The sequence below is a fragment of the Rhagoletis zephyria genome, unplaced genomic scaffold, assembly GCF_001687245.7.
Source record: "Rhagoletis zephyria isolate East Lansing unplaced genomic scaffold, Rhagoletis_zephyria_1.1 Rzeph_scaffold_03078, whole genome shotgun sequence".
In the NCBI taxonomy this organism is placed as follows: Eukaryota; Metazoa; Arthropoda; class Insecta; order Diptera; family Tephritidae; genus Rhagoletis; species Rhagoletis zephyria.
The window spans coordinates 47705-69213 of NW_016160162.1; the positions used below are offsets into that span (position 1 = coordinate 47705).

The 21509-nt window shown below is 33.6% G+C and overlaps 1 protein-coding gene and 1 long non-coding RNA gene across 2 annotated transcripts in view; both read left to right on the forward strand.

Annotated features, from left to right (window-relative positions):
• Positions 1-19526, forward strand: part of LOC108368341 (uncharacterized) — a 41180-nt gene extending 21654 nt beyond the window's left edge. The window contains exons 3-10 of the mRNA XM_017623189.1: positions 12364-12663; positions 12720-12788; positions 12868-13081; positions 18005-18222; positions 18286-18419; positions 18515-18669; positions 18743-18984; positions 19046-19526. Of these exons, the coding sequence (XP_017478678.1) occupies positions 12364-12663; positions 12720-12788; positions 12868-13081; positions 18005-18222; positions 18286-18419; positions 18515-18669; positions 18743-18984; positions 19046-19516 (1803 nt within the window). The 3' untranslated portion in view covers positions 19517-19526. The remainder of the gene's footprint in view (positions 1-12363; positions 12664-12719; positions 12789-12867; positions 13082-18004; positions 18223-18285; positions 18420-18514; positions 18670-18742; positions 18985-19045) is intronic.
• Positions 3385-6041, forward strand: LOC108368342 (uncharacterized). Its single transcript, XR_001848352.1, has 4 exons — positions 3385-3462; positions 3927-3931; positions 5768-5772; positions 6030-6041. It is a non-coding gene; the product is annotated as an uncharacterized LOC108368342 (long non-coding RNA).
• Positions 19527-21509: the final 1983 nt, after the last annotated feature.

Sequence of the window (21509 nt, forward strand, 5' to 3'; positions counted from 1 at the left end):
AACTTTTTAATCAGATTTTTAGAATTTTTTTGATCATGAAGTTTTTGTAGCCAATTCAATTTTAGTATAAGAAAGTGCAAGTTCGAAGTACCTTGGACTTAACGTTGATTTTTGGAATTTTTGTTCGCGCATTTTCTTCCATACAAAGTACATACATATGTTAGAACATTTTCTATATAGATGAAATGAGCAACACCTTCCACAAAAAATTGCCAAAAATCAACGATAAATCCTAGCTACTTAAAAATTTGCACTTCACTACTAAAATTTAATGCTCTATAAAACTGAATACTCAGAATGTTTCTAAGAAATCTAATTAAAAAACTCAATATTTTGATGAAACTTTGTCGAATTTTTATACAAAGTTTGATTTACGTTGATTTTGTTATATAAAGAGCTATACTTTCATAAAAAATAAACATTAAATAATCGAAAGGGGAATAGCCCAAGAGTGCTGAAATGTCTCTTGCCTACTTACATATACTTTTCCACTGTCTCTATTATATTTTTCATATCCATGAATTTTTTGAGGGAATTAGTATTCTTTTTTATAAGTTCACTAAATTCAAGTTAGAATCGTTTCATTAAAAAAACCCAACATATAATTATAAAAAATCTTTTGCAAGAAAGATGACTGCAATATAGCGGGAGTACCAGGTTGACAGGATAAAACATAACCAAAGATCATAGAAAATAAGGACTTCTTTGTGATAATGTTTGTACGAAAAATGAAATGTGAAAGAAAACACTGAAAATCGGGACTTAATCGTTACAAATATGTATAATCGGAACACTTATACCTCCTGCCTTTTAAAAAATATTCAGCGCGACAATTTTCTCAAAATCGGTACTGTCCCACCAAAATCGGTACGAATGGTCACCGTATGTATATATTTTCTCTTTGTCATGTATCAAAATTTGTAACACGCGGACAATTTAAGTATGTACATATGTCGAGAAATGAGCAAAAAAATAAATTATCTTCCGAAGATTTACACAAACAGTAAATGGATCTAAACGGTAACACTACTTGTGGACTCCCTAAGTATGTATATGTACATAAGTACCAGGGAAGACAAAAATATGAAAATGCATATTATCACCCAAAGTATTTACATATTTTGCCGAAATAGCATAAAAATGCATAAAAATGATTATTTTGGTAATAAATTTATTAATTTTCACATAGTTCATCTGGCAACACCTTTGCGCAGATAGCTGGCAGACAAACAACAAAAAGTTCCGTTTCTTTCTAATAAAGAATTTTAATATACTCATACAAATATTTCGACTGTTCTTTTCCAATGGTACAGTTAAGCGCTAAACCGGTTTTGGTGGATGAAAAATTCAATGAAAATTTATCGAAAGAGAAAGAATCTTTGCGTTCGTATTTGGCGAAAGCAGTTCAACAGTTTCCAGGTGTGTTGCGAACTGATCAGCGAGTTTCAATCCGGATCTGCATCTATTGTAACTGCTCAATATCAGAAACAAAATTATTTTGTGTGAAGCAATATTTTCACCTGGAGAATTTTCATCTTTTAAATATTGTCCAACAACGTCTTGTGACGTAGAGCGTTCATTTTCAATACACATATAAGTATATCGATGGCTGAGTGGAAGATCGACCTATCTCGGCAGCCAGTTCGAAAACGCCTTATCTGAAAAAACTTTTCAAGAACGCCCTATTTCAGAATTTAATTGAAAAACACCCTATCTCCAAATTCGGTTCAAAAACGCCCTATCTCACTTCAAAATGTATTGAAAATATACTGATATAGGGCGTTTTTGAATCGGCAACTGAGATAGGGCGTTTTTGAAACGAATTCTGAAATAGGGCGTTCTTGAAAAGTTTTCTGATATAGAGCGTTTTCGAACTGGCTGCCGAGATAGGTCGATCTTCCACTCAGCCATCGATATACAATAACTTTTTATGCGATAGTAAAACAAATTTTCGTTGCAAAATATACATTGTATACATTTTTGAGGTTTAAATATATCGAGTACATTTTTAATATTTTGGAGTAATTTTAATGATCGTACAATAAATTTTTTTTGTGCATATTTTTGTCCTCCCTAGTAAGTACATATGTATGTATACATGTATAAGAAGAAGTACATACTTAGAATTTTCTACATTTCTGTCCACACTGAATGCGTACGACTGTCACGTTTGTAGCCCATCGCAATGCCCATCCATGCTACACTTCGGTTAATAAACCGTGCAGAAATTCATGTAATCAGAGAGTTGTGTAACTGATGAAAATTGTAATGCAGTTTACCGTTCGATTTGTTGTGAATATCAAAGGCTCTAGTTGTCTGAGTGGTTTTAATCCAAAAGAAGTACTTCCTCATTAAGTTTTCCGCTTATGTTGTCGGAGTCGAGGTCGAGAATGAATGCTAGGTACAATGGTGGGTTGAACAATCGGCTGATAGATAGGTGGCCGCAGTGCCGCAGTCAGCTTATTGTACTTGAACCGTAACTAATATTGGCCAATCTGAAATTAACGGATGCAATATTGCGTATGCAATATCGGTTGCATTTTTACTACCTGGGATGATGGCTTGTATTGCTCATATACATACATATGTATGTATGTACATAACTACTCAGGGGAAGCACAGCATGATGTATTGGAATATGCACCTGCGTAACGCTGCATACTTAATTTGCAACTATAGACGTGATTATTATACAGTACATACCATTTAGCTGAATAATAGACATTGCTAAGGTAGTAGTGCTTCGCCAATCGGGTTTTGTACGAAAATTTCACTTTTAACTGCGCAGATGATTTTTTTTTAAGCAGAACTGGGTTTTTAGTTTTTTTTTTTTAATACCTATCATCTTTTAACTATTTACATATGTATGAACATTAGTGTTGCCAGGTTTTTTTCCAGCTATACGGGCCAAACGCATAATTTGTCCCAAAAATACGGAATTGACAAAAATTAAACGGGACAAATGAGGAATAAAGGAGTTGCTTTAAAAACCCGTATATTAACAAGGGTGATCCATTTCAACGAAGTAATTTTCAGACAACACTTTTTAGATTATACAAAAATATGTATGTGCATAAACATGTGTATGTATAATTGACAAAACCATAAAAAACAAAGTAACTGATACAGTTGCGGTCAAAATAATAGCAGCAAAATTCAAAATGATGTTGTTGGCAACTCTTTTTTTATATATTGTTAATAATTTTCGTTTAAAATATGGGTCGAACTTTATAACATACCACATAAATAAATGTTTCAAAGCCTGCACGAAGTTCACAAAAACTAAATAAACTTAAAAAAATGTTCATCAAAATTTCGATATTTTTGATTAGATTTCCTAGAAAGATTTCGAGTAGTCAATTTTGGTAAAATAAAGTACTGTGGTGTAGTGTTAAGCAGTGCAAGCTTATAATCCGCAGGGCCTGCGTTCAAGCCCTGGTCAAAGCAACATCGCAAAAAAAAGTCGCCCCTAGGCAGGCAATGGCTAACCTCCGAGTATATTTCTGCCATGAAAGCCAGCTTTTCTTAAAAATACAGTCGCCGTTTGGAGTCGGCGTAAAACTGTAGGTCCCTCCCCTTTGTGTAACAACATAAAGGCGCACGCCACACATGGGAGGAGAAGCTCGGCCAAACACTAACATACGCGTAAGCGCCAATCTATTATTAATACTAAAGTGCAAGTTTTAAGCCGCTAAAAATTACCGTCCATTTTTTAGATTTTTTTGTGCAGGGTGCTACGCATTTTCTTCCATATAAAAGTCCGTTTTGTTTATGCGTTATATGGGAGGAAATTCGAAACACCCTCCACAAAAATTTCTGAAAAATCAATTGTAATTTTTAGCTTTATTTCTCTTACAGAGTTGCTTGCAATAATGGTTGCTAATGACCTATTCACAATAGCCGCGTTGAAGCATGACCATGTTGAGTAGAGGTTTATATGTTGAAATGAATAATGCAATTTTCGAAGATACGGGAAAAATCTTGTCCCGGCGGAACATTTCAAACTTATTGCAAAACACGGGACTTCCCGGCAAATACGGGACATTTGGCAACGCTAATATACATACATATGGCTTATACCATGAGTAAGTGGACCCTTGTGTCCAGTTATAAAGTTACTTGTTAAACATGTTTGTACGTGTTAATAATGGAATTCACAATACCCCAAATTTACGTAATTTCGAAGGAAAAATTCTGTTATATTATAGATACTTATTTGTAAATAAAATGTAGGCACAGGTATACGATAATGAGTTTTCTTAACTAGGTAAGCAAAATGAGTAGTGTCCAAAATGCAAGATTTTGATTTTAGGTATCTACACTAAATCGTGTCCATTGAACGTGAATGCAGATATTCGAGATCTACTGTATACACACATAAATACATACATATGTATGCGCTTATATGTACATCTATTTACATATATTTAGTAGTTAGTGTTAGATCCCCAGTTGAACGGAATCACTTGGATCATCGGTTCCCAACCAGCGGGTCGACGAGGGGCTAGAGGTGGGTAGCGAAACAATCCCCAAACTTACAAGTAAAGAAGTATAAGTTCGGGCGAAACCGAACTTTATATATACCCGGCGCAGGTTCAAAATATCGTCGTTTCAATTTAATCTACACTACCTTTGCATGATAATCAGGACTGTTTTTCCCGGTTTCAAACGTTTTCGATAATATGCTGTGTTAGACTTAATGATGTAATTGAACCAAGTTTGGTAGAGATCGATAAAGTGTTTACCGAGATACACCTTTGTAGTCACAAAGTGGGCGGTGCCACGCCAATTCCTAAAGGTCTATAGCATTCTTATTTATTGTTACAAGATGTTTTCAACTATTAATTTGGAGTAAATAAGCATCCTCAGTTATTGAAATATCGGAGTTTTCGTATTTCTGAAATTTACCATTATACGGGAAGCGGTTGTAATTTTAGTCCGATTTGAATAATTTTTTACGAATTGCTTTTCCGTTTCAATGTTATTAAGTGAACCGTGTTTGGTAGAAATTGATAAATCGGCTACCGAGATACACATATGTATGTATGTGGTCATAAGGGCGCGTCGCCCACTATCCCAAAATTTAAAATTATTTAATTTTCTGCTAAGTGGTTATTGCAATAATCGATTTTAAGGGAATTATCTTCAGTAGTTATCGATTCTTCGCAGTTTTCGTGTTTGTGTAAATTACCGTTATATGCCAGGTGGGCGCGGTTATTGTCCGATTTCGAAGATTTTAACAGATTTCTTAGCTAGATCCTAGGCAAGGCTCGTACCGAGTTTGGTGAGGATTGGTGAAGGGGCTACTGAGATACAGCATTTCATCATAAGTGGGCGGGGTTACACCCGTTTTCCAAAAAGTTCATAAAAGTAACATTTTGTACCAAAATTGCTCTTCACATACCAATTTTCAACAATTTGGATCTAATATTTACTGAAATGTCGTAGTTTTTGCATTTTTTGAAAATACCGTTATGTGGGAAGTGGGCGTGGTGACAGTCCGATTTCGCCTATTTTCAATACTAACCTGCCTTGAATAAAGGGAAACATGCATATCACATTTCGTTGAGATATCTCAATTTTTGCAGACGGACGGACAGACAGACATGGCTTAGTCGACTTCTCTATACATTCTGAGTATTTATATAAACATTTGTCTATATCTATTTCGATTCGTTTTGGCTGTTACAAACAACCGTTATGTGAATAAAGTTAATATACCCTTTTGCACAAGTGCGCTCGGGTATAACAAAAACTATTGAATCAGAAAAGGTAAGAAAAACATAGATTAAAAACATGTTCTTTCGATCCTAACATTGACGTGTTAGTTCAATTGAAGCAGTCCCAAAAATCTCATTACTATTGCATTCTTACTTAAAAACATAAATTTTACATATTCGTAGATTGAGATAGCAATTTTCTCAACACCGTGTGAGAGTAAATTTCACACACAAAAAAATGTATGCATTCGCGGATCGAAGTGCCAAAAATAGTGCAACTACGTTTTTAGTTTCTCTATTTGACGGCAGGATTTTTCTTAAAAGGACTTTGAAACTTTAAAGCTAAGAGAAAGTAAAAAAATTAGTAAAAATACTTAGTGCAATGTAGATTAACAATGTAGGTACCGTATAAAAGAGAACATTCTGTAGAATTAAAAAGTGGAAATTTTTTGGATAGGTACTGAAACAGTCATTTTAAAAGGTTATTCTTGAATATCGTTGAAAATTTGCAATAAGTAATTTTGAAAAATTCCATGTTAAGGACTCATATACACACGACGACATCCCTGAATTTCGCCAGTTGGAAAATGTGGGCCGCCAGTTGGAAAAGGTTGGTCGTCAGTTGGAAAAGGTTGGGAACCACTGATTTAGATAATTGTTTAACTCTGTGCGCATATATATGTACATATACACGCATACATATGTATGTTCAGATTCATTTGTTGGTTGGTCCATTAACACTACTAGTCGTAATTCAATTGAAGCAATGAGCAAAAAACAGAAAAAACGCCGGTTGAAGATGATTGCTGAACATACTTTGTATACATATTCACGCACTGTATTGAGTGGGCGGTATTTAAGGGGTTACAATCTTTGTCTTGCCTCAAAAGCTAACTTGTATTGCTAAGCTTTGTTCTCATAATTGATTTCACATATTGGCGTTACAAGTGCGTAAAATTTTTACATACATACGTAACTGTAGAAGATTGTGGCAACCAATCAGGAGACTTGTTTGTAAAAAATTGGTGCTCTAAGTGAACTAAATATTAGTAGTAATATACGAAATAAAAATTTTGTACCAACCAGAAATTTAATTTATTTTAAAAATCGGTATAATGTCGACATTTAAAACATTTTCATAATTCTGCATAGAAAAAGGCAAACATGATTCAGTCACTAGCCGCTGTTTCTAAATATATGTATTTCTCCACCAAATTTTATGATTCTGATGTTTATACCCGAGTGAATTTGTGCACAAGGGTATTATAGCTTTGTTCACATAAGGGTTGTTTGTAACAGACTAAAGGAACTGAGATAGATATAGACATATACATACATGCTCAGAATGAAAAGAGTAATCGATTAAGCTCCCTGCAGTGAAACCCCAAACTAGTCAGGAAAAATACTAGTGTACAACTAGAATTTCCTGACTGAAACCGAACTAGTTCGAAAATTACCAGACTTGTACCAAGTACAAACGATTTATTCATGCCTTTGACTTCGACAGTTTAATACAATAAAGGACGTGTTTTAATTACACGATTATAATAATTTGATAAATTTCTATTATTAATCATCAAGGAAAACTATTGACAATAATTAAGAATATTTAATAAATGCTTGAATTATTTATTTGTTTTATTCTTACCCAAATCTCAAATTTTAAACATTAATTATTACATTCATAAAATTTTAAAAAGAAAATACTGAAATGTGCAAAGTTAATGAATTTAATTTATTTTAATGAAAACTTTAATTTTTATTTTAGTTCACTCAGAAATGAACTTAAGTATTCATTTTATTTTTAACTAAAATGTTTTCTTTTGCACACTCAATATTATTAAAAAGGATAAAAATATAGTATTTATTCTACCTGAAACCTTTTACTTTTAATAGCACTTAATGAAAAATGTGTAATATATTAAAGTGTAACTAATCAAAAGTATTTTATTGTATATTCATGAATTCATTTTTTTTTTTGGAACTAGTATGAGACTGGCATATTTCTGACCGAAATCTGACAACTAATTGCCTTCTCGTAGGACATCCCCATGTTAAAAATACCACTTGATTGCACGGAAAAAAGATAGTTGGCTGACTAGTTGGGCATGCGGTTCATATTAGTTGTGAGGTAGTTTACGACTAGTACATTTGGCTACAGGGCTATGACTGTCTGTCCGCCAGTTCACCCGTCTAAGCGCACGGAAAAGAAGAATATTATAAATGTTTGGAGAGTGGGCGGGACAATTATGATTACACGTTACGGTTGCCAGACGTCCTGATTTTATCAGTACAGTACTGATTTTTCAACTCTTGTACTGATTTTATTAATTTCTTCAATCAGTACGCTAATGTCTTGATTTTTCAAAATTTGTACTGATTTGTACTGAATTTTCAATTCAAACAAAATACTTTATGATTTTTTTAAGCTTTTTACATAACGTTGGAACTTGCTTAAACTGCACTGTAAAAAGTAGGAAGCAAATAATTGAATTGTAGTTGAAATGTTTGAAATAATGTTTGATATGCCCAAGAAATTAATACAACAAGAATATCAATAGTTTTATGGGCATATCGCCGGTCGTTACGTACCAGTTGCGATAATATGATGAGCTTAAATTATTTAAAAAGAAGGCTGGTGTTTTTTTTGTCGAGTGTTGTTAGTTATCTCGAAAATATCTTTCAGTTTAATAATAGCAAATTTGAATATTCGAATGGCTTTTGCCTATAACTTAAGCGGCCTTTAGATGACGCCTGACTTTCTGTCTACTTTGAGGGAAGCGATTTTTTAATCCCCATTTACACGAGCGATTTTTCTTGAGAAATATTGAATCGCCTAAAAAATCGCCTCATGTAATTCAGCTTTACAATTCTTTTTTCTCAATTTACTGACAGTGTTAAAGAGTTTTGCATACAAGACATAGAGTTAGATACCTACTCTTTTTAGCAAATTCTTATGGTCTGATTATGGCAACTTAACTTAACTTACAGCTCTCTCTTGAAAATTCTGTTAAATGGGTGTTGTTTATAACTGAACAGCCGAAACTTAACGTAACTTAATGCCACGACGTAATCTATTTCATTTTGATTCTCTAAGTTCTACGTTCCGTTAAGTTAAGTTGCCATAAACAGGCTTTTAGTCTTTCCATGCGGATATATAGAGGAAGTTCTTAAAAAGTAATACTTTTCCACAGTTTGAAAAAATATGTAAAACGAAGCAACTGAGAGGATCTTAAGTATAAGGTTTGCTTCCTTGAGCAAAGAGAGAAACCAGCTTCTAATTAAAATTTTTGAAACTGAACTTCAAATTAAAAGTAACTTTAACATTAAATGTATAGAATTCTTTGACTATTTAACCACTGAAAATGGAAATGATCTCATTAATGCTATTCAAAAATGTCATAAATATAAAATAATTTATTGGCTCCTGTGTACAATGATGTGTACACTAGGGTGGTCCAAAAACAGTAAAGTCGGAATTGTAATGCTCTCACCCCCTAGGATTGTTCTATATCGAATAAAATAAAATCAAATAATATTTAGAGATCGCTCAAAGCGCTCAAAGTTTTCCCCGAATTTTTATATGGGAAAAATAAATTTTGTCGTAGAAATGGTATAGAATTCTTGAAAGTCAATATTTTTCTATCGGAAAACTCTGATTCTCTTCAGGAGACTTTCAATAATACCCAATTGTCTATTTAACCATGTTTTAATACTAACGATTTTTTATTGGTCGCCCCATTGCATTTTTCGGGTTTTTTTTAGGGGGTTTTTGGCGGACTTATAAATTATAGTTGCAATGAAAAAATGGTTAAATAAATAATTGGGTATTATTACTGGGAATCTCTTGCAGATAAACAATAGAAAAGTATTGATTTTTAACTATTCTATACCATTTCTACAAAAAGTTATTTTTGCCCCATATAAAATATTTGGATAACTTTAGGCGCTTTGAGCGACCTCTAAATATTTTTTGATTTCAAAATAAAAATATTAGGGTATATTTTTTTCGGTATGGAACAATCCTAGGGGGTGAGAGCATAAAAATTCCGACTTTACTTTTTCATATGAATTATTGGACCACCCTAGTGTACACTCATGTTAAAATGAATAACATTTTAATTTTTTATGAACTATATTTTAATTATATACCAAAATATTGTTAAAAATAATTACACTGGCGTTTTAAAGTTATTTACATTCATAATTTCGCTTTGAATAAAAAAGTGTACTGAAAAGTACTGATTTTTTTAGCATGAAAAAGTCTAACGAACTGATATCCCGCATAAAAAAAATCTGGCAACCCTATTATACGTGTATATCTCGGTAACCTCCACAGTTGTTGACCTTCTTGAACACGGTATCATTTTTGTACTTTATACAAAAAAGCAATATGTATGTTGGAAAATTTTGAAATCGAACTAAAACCACGCTCTCTTTTCTCTTTTCATATAATGGTCAATTTCAGATATGCGGAAACTCTGACATTTCGAAATTTCTCAAAGTGGATGCTCACAACAATCGCTTAAATGAATACGATTATTAAGGAATTTTTTATCTGCCCTATAAACACAAATTTTGTTCTGAATAAATGTGTTTGAAAGGCAGATAAGCTTTAAAACCTTCATGAGAAAGCGGCACTACGTCTAACTGAACATATTATCGAAATTTTGGAAATAGGGGTAAAACCGCTCTGCTTAGTATGTAACGGTACTTTCCGGAAACGTCAAAATTATCCTAAACGGCTAATCTTCGTCGATTCGACGAACACTGTTGTACTGAAGAGCAACTTGCTAAAAAATGTACCAGAAAGCTTCACAAATAAGTTGCCTCTTATTATTATTATTATTTCTTGTTAAGTTTATTTATTATTAAAAGTAGTGTGCTAAACTTGTATGCAACATTTTTCATGCAAAAAACCGAAAATAAAAGGGACTTCATCGAAGCGATGAAGATTGCCTTTAAAATAGTAAATGAAAATGATTTTTTGAAAAATTTGGGGAAAAAATTCTGCTGAAAAGGCATTGAAAAGGCAACATTGTTTGTCGAAAAGAAAACGCTATTAAACTAACAAACAATTTACCAAATACTTACGTGCTAGATGTTAATGGAAAAGTCTATAACGATCGAGAATCGCTTAAAATCATTGCATCCCATGATAAAGGGAACAAATTTAATTTTCACTGCATTGAATTTTTCATTTTCACTTCGCAATTCCATAGAACGATAATTCGCCCCCAATAACCGAACCTACATAGCTTGTACAGGGAAGTATGCACCTATAATATCTCGGGTACGGTGGTCGCAGCAGAAATAACACCGTATTCAATAGAAAGGACATAAATAAAACATCAAGGGGGTGTGAAGAGCCAAAACAAAGCAGTAAAAAGCAAAAAACCCCACATTTGAAAATTGAGCCTTAATTTTTAATGCATTGGCAGCTGATCCGGTAATTTTCTGTCTAATATTATAATATTTCCAACATATTAGTTACAAACATTGTTCAAACCACGGTTGCCGCTTTGGTAATTTGTTGCCAAAAATGGTAAATTTCTTTCTGTTTGGTAACTTGAAAACTTTTAATTTCATTTGGTAACTTTCCGCTCGTTGCGGATTATCATTTAATACTTAGTCTGTTCCTTTGAACTTCGGACTAAAACCTGTGGAACTGTCAAACTACAATTTTACGCTCTCAAATGAGAGTAAAAGAAGAACAGATGCAGANGATATATAATTTCTTCGGAGAAAAGTTTGTTTTTGATGGTAGGTTTATACATATACATATATGTACATACAAGCGGCAGCTGTGGTGTAATGGTTAGGAGAACGCATGTCATTCCGCAAGGCCTGGGATCGAGCCCAGAAAATAAAAACGTTTTTTTTTCTAATAGCGGTCGCCCTTGGGCAGGCGATGGCAAACCTCCGAGTCTATTCTGCCATGAAACACAGCTTTCTGTAGGCCCCTTCCTTTGTGTGACAACATCAAGGCGCACGCCACAAATCGGAGGAGAAGCTCTGCCAAACACTAGCATATTGTGTAAGCGTCAATCTATTAGTATTATGTATGTACAATGTACATACATGCGAAAATGTGAGTTGCTATTCGTATAAGATAGATACTGCACTCGTACGACGAGGAGAAGTTTCATATTTAATTTTTTTCGCTCAAAATGAATTAACCGACATGCCGTGAAATATCAATTTGGGGTATAATTATGCCATCCATGTCTGAAAAAAGTTTCTAAATTAATTTTTTTGTTTCGAATAAGTAAAAAATATAAAGGCTTGGCTTCCACATTTTTGTTAGAGTTTGGTACGGTTTGTGCGTTTTGATGGTATCACACGAATGGAAGGATCTGCTATCAAGAGGAGACCGCTTTCGAAAACTCTTTTCTGCAATTTTTGGATATTTCGACTACCAAGGAACGCGCCTTGGTAATGCCAGGTGTTAGGACTTACGCCAGTCAAAGTTAGTAGCAGCTATTGCATTGAAAATTATGTCAAAAAGTAGGTACTAACTTAGAGTAGCGTTTATGAATTAAAAAGAAGAAAAACGAATACATACATAATATACTTATTGTTGTTATTATTAAAATTTAAAGCAGTATGGTAAACTTTTATCGTTTCAAATCTCCTTTTACAGCTATCATTGCTCACGACAGTAATAACAGTTGATTTAAACACTGAACATAGTTCTGGAAGCAAAGCGAATCCCATCACCAATCGTAGCACAAAAGTTTTTAAGAACCCGTTGCTGCCTAAAGCTGCAGTTAGAATGGACAATTCGGGCAACAGAGGATCCGAAAAAAACGCGGAACCCTCAAAGCAGTCGCTTGTGTCATTATCATCTAAATCATATATTAGTAGGCCAAACTCAACAACAACGCCAATGCCAACTAAGCTGGCAAAACGGGCTGGTTCTGCCGCTGAAATAAAGCATAAAGTACACACGTACATTTTGGTATTTCACAAATAATATTTTTTTTTTTTTCTATTTAGAAAGTGAGCAAAGAGAATACTAATCGCACTGGAGACACCGTTGCACGCAGTAAACTTCGTCAAGAAGGGGTTCGATATTTACAGATTTACAGACTATTTGCAGATTTTAATATTTATATATGTATTTCTACTACTCTACTCTTCTTAGGATCATATTCCCGATTCATCGGGACATATTCCTTATCGGATAGGTCGACCACACCTAGTACCGCCGGAATATGACCCCACTGGAGTGAGTGCGATTTCAAATGATGGCGGCACCGGCTATCAAACAGTGTCTTATGAAGCGGATAAATGGACCAATGATTACTGGGAACGAGACTATAACAAACATTTTGTATACAACAGTACTCGAGTACAACGTATGTGGTGATTTTAATAAAGCTATTTAAATATATGCATTAATTTAATTAGATTTTTACGATCCCGGCATTTCTGGAATTCCGGGTTTAGCCCCGAGATTGAGATATAAATTTGTTTTTTTTTTCAACAACCTAACTTGAAAAAATTCATCAATATTGTTTGAGAAGCTCTCCTAGCATCAGTGGCGGATACAGGATTTTATTTGAGGGGGGACGATTGGGATCAACTTGTCACATAACGCTAAATTACAGGCATCTAACTGGATTCACCGGGGAGGGACCAATCAAAGTCCGAGCTATATGACCTACAAGCATCCAACCTGCTTGACCCTCCTTTATTTTTCAATGCAAATTTGACATAATTTTACTTTTAGGATGTTTCATTTTATGAATTTGCTGCAAGGTCCATTTACAAAGTCCCCTGTAACAAAAAAATTATACTATTTTGCAAAAAAAAACGCAAGATAAAAAGTTATACGTTGGGTTTATTAAAGCAATAAATTGATATCATCAAGGTATTACTCAAATCAATACTTGTACTTATATCAAACAAGGTACCGATACCTATTCAATATCGGAAAGGTATGGAGTACTTGCACATAGACTACGATTTTGCATATTTTCAATGTAATAGTATTTTTTCACCATAACTGTACGTATAAAAGTGCTTCATTCATGGTACTACGCAACCATGTTTTTAACTCGCGAAGGGTTGAAAAACTAGCTGGAAGTCTGGCCAGAATGCGGAGATCATTGTGGAAGAATACAAGTGAGATATCCTAGGGTTGACAGATAATTGACAGGGTATTCAGTATGGCGATGACAGTGTGAACAATATGGCAGACAATATGGCAAACAACGCCGAATGACCCGAAGTTGCAAAACTACGACCCGAACGAAACGCTTCGGGAAAATCCAGGGTTGCGAAGTGGTATTTTGATGGATTTGGAAAGCTAAGATTTTGTGCAGCACCGAATTTTAACAAAAAAGGGTTTTGTGTGCTCAAGATTAACAGAAAAGGGTTACTGTGCTCGTTTTAAGCTTATTACAATCTTAACGTATCTAATTAAATATTAAAAGGAGACAAAAATGAAAGCAAAAATTTTTAAATAAATGTACATATCTGAACATTTTTAATAAAATATATATTTTCACGAAAGACAAAGAATGAGTAAATAAAATGGGTTAAATTTAGGGAAAATATATTTATCAGATTGAATCAGATAGCGCTTTTACGTTATAAATAAAAATAATTCCCACTTAAATTTTAAATAATTCTGGTGGCGTGTTTCTAAGCTGACCCTAAGATCTGTGAAATAATATATATCGTCGTTTAAAGCACAAAACCGCGTATCGTCATTCTGCAAAATCGCGTAACTGGCATTGGCTGCCAAAAATTGGATTTGCCCACATAAGCTCTTGGCCAAAAATGCGAATGCTTTATAAAAAAGAGAACCATTTTGAAATATGAGTGGTTTTATGCTCTAGAAAATAATTTTTACAACTTCACATACGCGGTTTTGCATTTTGTTGATACGCGGTTTTGCTTTTTAAACGACGATATGTATGTATGCATTTACATACATACGCTGCGATTAGGTTATAAATATTGCGACATCATACACATACTTTTTGTCTCCTTCTCTCACTTATCATACATGTTTATGCGCATATATTTGAATAAAATAAATATACTTAGAAGATATCAACCAATACTTCCCATATACCAAACGAAAGGAAAATACCTGAGTTTTTGATCAAAGAAAACAAAAACAAAATCATTCGAGCCGTTTTCGAGCATTTTGGTAATAAAAAGAATTTGCTATTTTTTTCAAAAATTGTTTGCCTTAAAACGCTCAATATTTTCTGAANACTGTGCTCGTTTTAAGCTTATTACAATCTTAACGTATCTAATTAAATATTAAAAGGAGACAAAAATGAAAGCAAAAATTTTTAAATAAATGTACATATCTGAACATTTTTAATAAAATATATATTTTCACGAAAGACAAAGAATGAGTAAATAAAATGGGTTAAATTTAGGGAAAATATATTTATCAGATTGAATCAGATAGCGCTTTTACGTTATAAATAAAAATAATTCCCACTTAAATTTTAAATAATTCTGGTGGCGTGTTTCTAAGCTGACCCTAAGATCTGTGAAATAATATATATCGTCGTTTAAAGCACAAAACCGCGTATCGTCATTCTGCAAAATCGCGTAACTGGCATTGGCTGCCAAAAATTGGATTTGCCCACATAAGCTCTTGGCCAAAAATGCGAATGCTTTATAAAAAAGAGAACCATTTTGAAATATGAGTGGTTTTATGCTCTAGAAAATAATTTTTACAACTTCACATACGCGGTTTTGCATTTTGTTGATACGCGGTTTTGCTTTTTAAACGACGATATGTATGTATGCATTTACATACATACGCTGCGATTAGGTTATAAATATTGCGACATCATACACATACTTTTTGTCTCCTTCTCTCACTTATCATACATGTTTATGCGCATATATTTGAATAAAATAAATATACTTAGAAGATATCAACCAATACTTCCCATATACCAAACGAAAGGAAAATACCTGAGTTTTTGATCAAAGAAAACAAAAACAAAATCATTCGAGCCGTTTTCGAGCATTTTGGTAATAAAAAGAATTTGCTATTTTTTTCAAAAATTGTTTGCCTTAAAACGCTCAATATTTTCTGAATTTATATAAAATTTGTACACGATAATATTTCTATTGCTGCAAAGAATCTATATCCCGAACATGAAAGTTATGTTAGGAAATGCCAACATATCGTGTAAAAGCAATTTAGATTTGTTTCTGTACAAAGCAGATGCACGTACATGTGAAATAGAAATGTTTCTACTTTCATCTGACACGCAGATAGATTCATTTGAGTTTAGTTTATTTCGTTTTTAAAGAACGTATTTTTAAATAGTTAAATAAAGACTGTGAATTTGACAGACATAGGCAATTACATATGTATTGAAAAAAGTCACATTTACAGATGCAAATACATTTCGTGTAAGAACACCTTAAATGACTATAAGTGACCACAAGATCTTGAACCAGGGGTGGTATTTTTAGGGATAGTAGACGAGAGTTCTAGATTTAGTTTAGGCGTAAGTGGCAGGTTCTATCACATTTTGTTTCTTTGCTTGAGCTTCTAAAATATTAAAAAAAAAAAACATTTTCTGAAAATCTCGAGCTGATGGAAATTTTATACTTACGGATTCGTAACCAGCACAAAAGAATCTATCAAAAACAGCTTTAACATTTGCCGCACCAATTTTTGTTCTCATTTTTGTTGACCTGTGTTACAGGGCTCTTACACGATATGTATAATAATAATAATATGTATTTGCACATGTAAATGCTACCTTTTTGCATGTACGCTTACATATATATCATATATTAGAGCGCATTAGAAAAATAGCATTTACATATGGAAATACATATCGTGTAACTGGGTTCTTACTGACTTTCTGCCAGTGTTGCCAAGTTTTGAATTTGAAAGCACTAAAACCCACGAAAAATCGCGTTTTTTCTCGAAAAAAGCACCAAATTTTTTATTGGAGGTTTTAATGGACTTTATGTGCATACAGAATTTTATTGTAGGTATGCCGATTCAAATTAATAAAATTTAATGTTTCTTGCTTGGTGGTCGAATTTATTCTATTTTCTATAAATTCAAATATTTCAGTGCGAACGACACTACGTAAACATTTTGGTACTTATTTTCTAATTTTTCTTCGTTTTGCTTAATTTTTTCTACAATTCCTATCAAAGGAAAGTAACAACAAAAAATGAAGTTTCATGAACTATGTGGAAGTTTAAATTTACACTGTAGTCTCTTATGATCTCGTGAACTAAAGGAACGTAAAGAACTTTTCTTTCAGACCGATTCACACCTGAAACATAACAAAATTTGATGTCCCTTTTTAAAGTGTCTTATTTGAACGCATCCACCGCGCATAGTGGAAAAGCTCTTTTTGTGTAAAAAAAGCTGCCTACTCAATTAATCCTTTTTACAAAGGTTCGTTATTAATTTTACTGTTAGGTGATGCTGGTGCTTTTTTTTTAGTATTCCTAAAAAATATAACAAATTCAGTCCAAACTAAAGGTCTTAAGATCGATTTCTGGTCCCAGCCATATGGACGATTTTTCAGGCAATGGCAAATTACCTTATGTAATTCTGGCATGACTGGAAGTGCTGCCACATATTTTTGTGACAAACATATGCTCTTTCGCTTATGATTGTCATTGTGACGTTATTTTGTTTCCAAATTTAACTTCCATTTATGTTTCACATTTACAGTTTTGGTGTCTTCCAACCAAAAAAAGAAGCACTAGGCATCAAACTCAAAAATTTTCGCGTTTTGAATTCAGAAAAGCTGGCAACAGTGCTTTCTGCGTATTTTATTTTTCTTTCTTAAATAATGGAAAAAGTCACCGATACTAAAATCGATTTTTCTCGCAAAGGGTCCGTTCGCCGATTTTTATTTTGACGGTAAACCGTTCCTAGAATGCCACAGAGCCCCATCCGATAGGAAAATCCCAGCATAGAAAACTTTTGCATTAAACTTGGTTCAAGCACACCGTGAGGCCGTATTAAATAAAATTTGATAGTTCAAAAAGTTATTTTTTTTATTTTGTGTACCAGATGTGCAAAATATACATGCATTTGCATGGAAATCTGCTCCATACTAGTAATATTTGCTTTATCGGTTAAAAGATTCTTCAGATAATTCCATTGAACTGAAAATTTGTATGAATAAATAATTCGAAAATATTCATATAATTTTGTGCACTCTAAAAAAAAACAAATGTTCCTCAATATTGTTCCATATTGTTAAAGGCTACTTCAATGTACTGCTACTAATTTCTACATACATTCCATCACACAGATATAGAGGCTGAGTGTCAAGACGACTACATGAAAATACGGATTGGCTTTAACTCCACCTTCAGCGGGCTAGTGTATTCGGCAGGCTATGCTTATGATCCTGACTGCATGTACATAAATGGTTCAGGTCGAGACTATTATGAGTTCTACATTCAGTTAAATCGCTGCGGAACTTTGGGAAAAAATGCACTTCATGACGAAAAGAGGAAAAATCCAACTGTAAAATTTAAGAAAATCTGTTTAAAAAATATTTGATTATATGTATATATTTTTATGTAATAGAACTTTATGTGGAACACTGTGACAGTTCAATACAACCCGCTTATAGAAGAAGAATACGATGAACATTTCAAAGTCACTTGCGAGTATGGCTATGATTTTTGGAAGACGGTCACTTTTCCATTTTTAGATGTTGAGTAAGTTCTAATAGCTTAGCCTTTCTATACTACGGTAATGATATTTATCTTATGGAACTTTTTACTTAAATGCATTTTAAACTGACGTCAAACAGAGTAGCGACTGGTAATCCTGTCGTCTTTACTCTAAGTCCCCCTGAGTGCTACATGGAAATACAAAATGGATACGGTATCGGCGGACCACGTGTCACCGGACCAGTGCGTGTCGGCGACCCACTTACTTTGATCATTTACATGCGCAGCAAATACGGTTTGTATACTTTTTATTAGGACTGTACAAGCGAATCCATATATTCGCTACATACATACGTATCATTCGACAGATGGCTTTGACATCGTGGTAAATGATTGCTATGCTCACAATGGTGCTAACAAGAGAATCCAGCTCATAGATGAATACGGCTGTCCAGTTGATGATAAATTAATTTCACGTTTCCGTGGTTCGTGGTCAGAATCCGGAGTATTCGAAACACAGGTGTACGCTTATATGAAGACTTTCCGCTTTACTGGATCGCCAGCCCTTTATATTGAATGCGATGTTCGAATGTGTCATGGCCGATGCCCTGTATAAACCGCACATAGTTCACCGTTTGCTACTTGTTATACTAAAAGAATTCTTCTTTCAGAGCCAGCCATGCCACTGGAGAAATTTGAAAGCTGTGACTAAACGTGACATATCCAATTCAACGGCATCGGACTTAAAATCAGCCGTGATGCCAGCAACGACGCCATCAGTAGAAGTAGCTGCTACGCTTTCAGATTTATCACTTGATTCTAAAATCACTGCAGAAGAGGTCAACACAGTAAAACCAGATGGCTCGTTGTCGGAGAATGTCAACCTCTTTCAATCGCTGAGGGTACTGCAAGAAGGAGAATCTGACGGTGATGACATTTACTCATATGCCCACCGCTTAGAGCCCCCTAAACATCAAACCTGCCTAAAAACGTCAACGTTTTCTGCGCTTACTGTTACATTTTCGGTGGTGATGTGTGTACTTTCAGGTGCATTAATGTTGACATGTTCTCGTCTCAAGCAACGCAGCAAGGGTGCATCTTTATATGATACATACATCACTCATAAAGGTCAAATCGATTAATGACACCTACAGCATTAAACAACAGGACACTTTAACAGAAATACACAGAAGTTCAAGATATTTAATTTGTAAATACATATTTTCTGTCTCAATAAATTTATAAATGATCAAGTAAAAACAAACAGTATAGCCTAATATATGGGCATATCTCTAGAACTTTCGAATTTTTTGGTTATGGTTGGTAGGTATGTGTATGGTCAAAATCGCTATAAATGTATATCTGTTGGGTATTTTTCGAAAGAAAATAAATTACAACATTGTGCGACAGCCAAAACCAGCCCGGACACTATTAAATTTTTCTGAAAGTTTATCTATCCAGTAATGATATGAAATGTTTAGATGTATGTAAGTAGTAAAATTTCATAGCTCCCGCCTGAAAGGGTCGTTTTGACCCTTACTTCAAGAGATCCATCAAAATTAAAATTTGGAAGTTCGCTAGATGATTGATGTGCTCCAGAAAATTTTACTAGGGGCCATCGCAGGCAAAATCTTCATGGCACGTACGCAAAGGTGTCTAAAAATGAAAGTTAAAAATGCGTGCCAGGAAAGAACATTTTAACATTTTCGCTGCCTCATAAACAGATACTAAGTAAACTTGCCATGTCATCAACGTAAAAATCCCCAGATAAGCTTAGCTAACACCAGAGCTGAGCACTTGGGATTGCGATTACATTTAGATTACTTAGGTTTACGATTAATAATTGTAATCGAAAAAATATTTAACATTCCGATTATTGTAGTTGTAATTATGATATACTTGACTGCGAAAACTTTAATTGTAATCCTTAAAATTTAACAATTACGTAATACTGTAATCGTAGTCCACGCATTATGGCCAAATGGGATAAAAAACATCTAAAATGCTACAAATCTTGAACTCCCTTGATATATTTTCAAACGTAGGTACAAACAAAATTTATTTATGAGCATACTACGCATCATGATACAAAAAAGAAGGTAGTTCCATTTAATGACATTCGTTGTTGTTGTTAACCATTTGACTTTTAATAAAATTATGACATTTCATCAAATTCATGGTACCTGATCACTAGAAAAAAATTTTTTTTTAAAGCAGAAGATTTTATCAGCACATTCAAAGATGTGGAATATGATGGACTTTAAAATTATGCCGCCTACATGATTTCGAAAATGGTGTTGATGACTAGGTTTCAGAACGCATGAAGAAAGTGATCAAAATTATACTTACATATCGTCGTTTAAAGTACAAAACCGCGTATCGCCGTTCTGCAAAACCGCGTAACTGACATATACTAAGCAGATATGCGATTGCTTTATTAAAAAGAGAACCATTTTGGAAGATGCGTGTTTTTACACTCTAGAAAATAATTTCTACAATTTCACATAGGCGGTTTTGCATTTTGCTGATACGCGGTTTTGTACTTTATACGACGATATGTTAATTGTTTATTGGAGGGCAGTCCGTTCAAGCGGCCTTCAGGTTTTTTGCATACAATAGAAACTTTAAGTTCAAAATTTGTGAAAGCTAATTTGTTGCAAAATCTGATGAGAAATTTAAAAGTAAATTTGAACCAAAATATTAAAAGTTTTTATTTGGGAAGAAGATTCTTTAAAATTAGATTTTTAGATCGCAAGATTGCATTCAAAATTAAAAAAACGAAAAAATAACAGCATAATGCGCGCGTGGTTTTTATTATAAAATAAAAAGAACAATTACGATGAAGGCTTCTTTAATAGTCTATATTTTATATATTTTTAATAAAAATAGTGCGAGCTACGTAAGTAAAAAAAGTACCAAGCACTGATAAAGGTTTTTGATTTGAAATATTATTACATTGGTATAAATATGGGAAGGAAAACACTCCGATTTATTGTTTTAATATTATCAAAGTGGCAAGGCCGATGATAATACTNAGTTGTTTATTGAAACTACCTCCTTTTTTGTATCATGCTACGCATGATTCCATAATAAAAGGTTTGCTCAAAAAGCAGTTTTCTCGCTCCCTCTTGACAA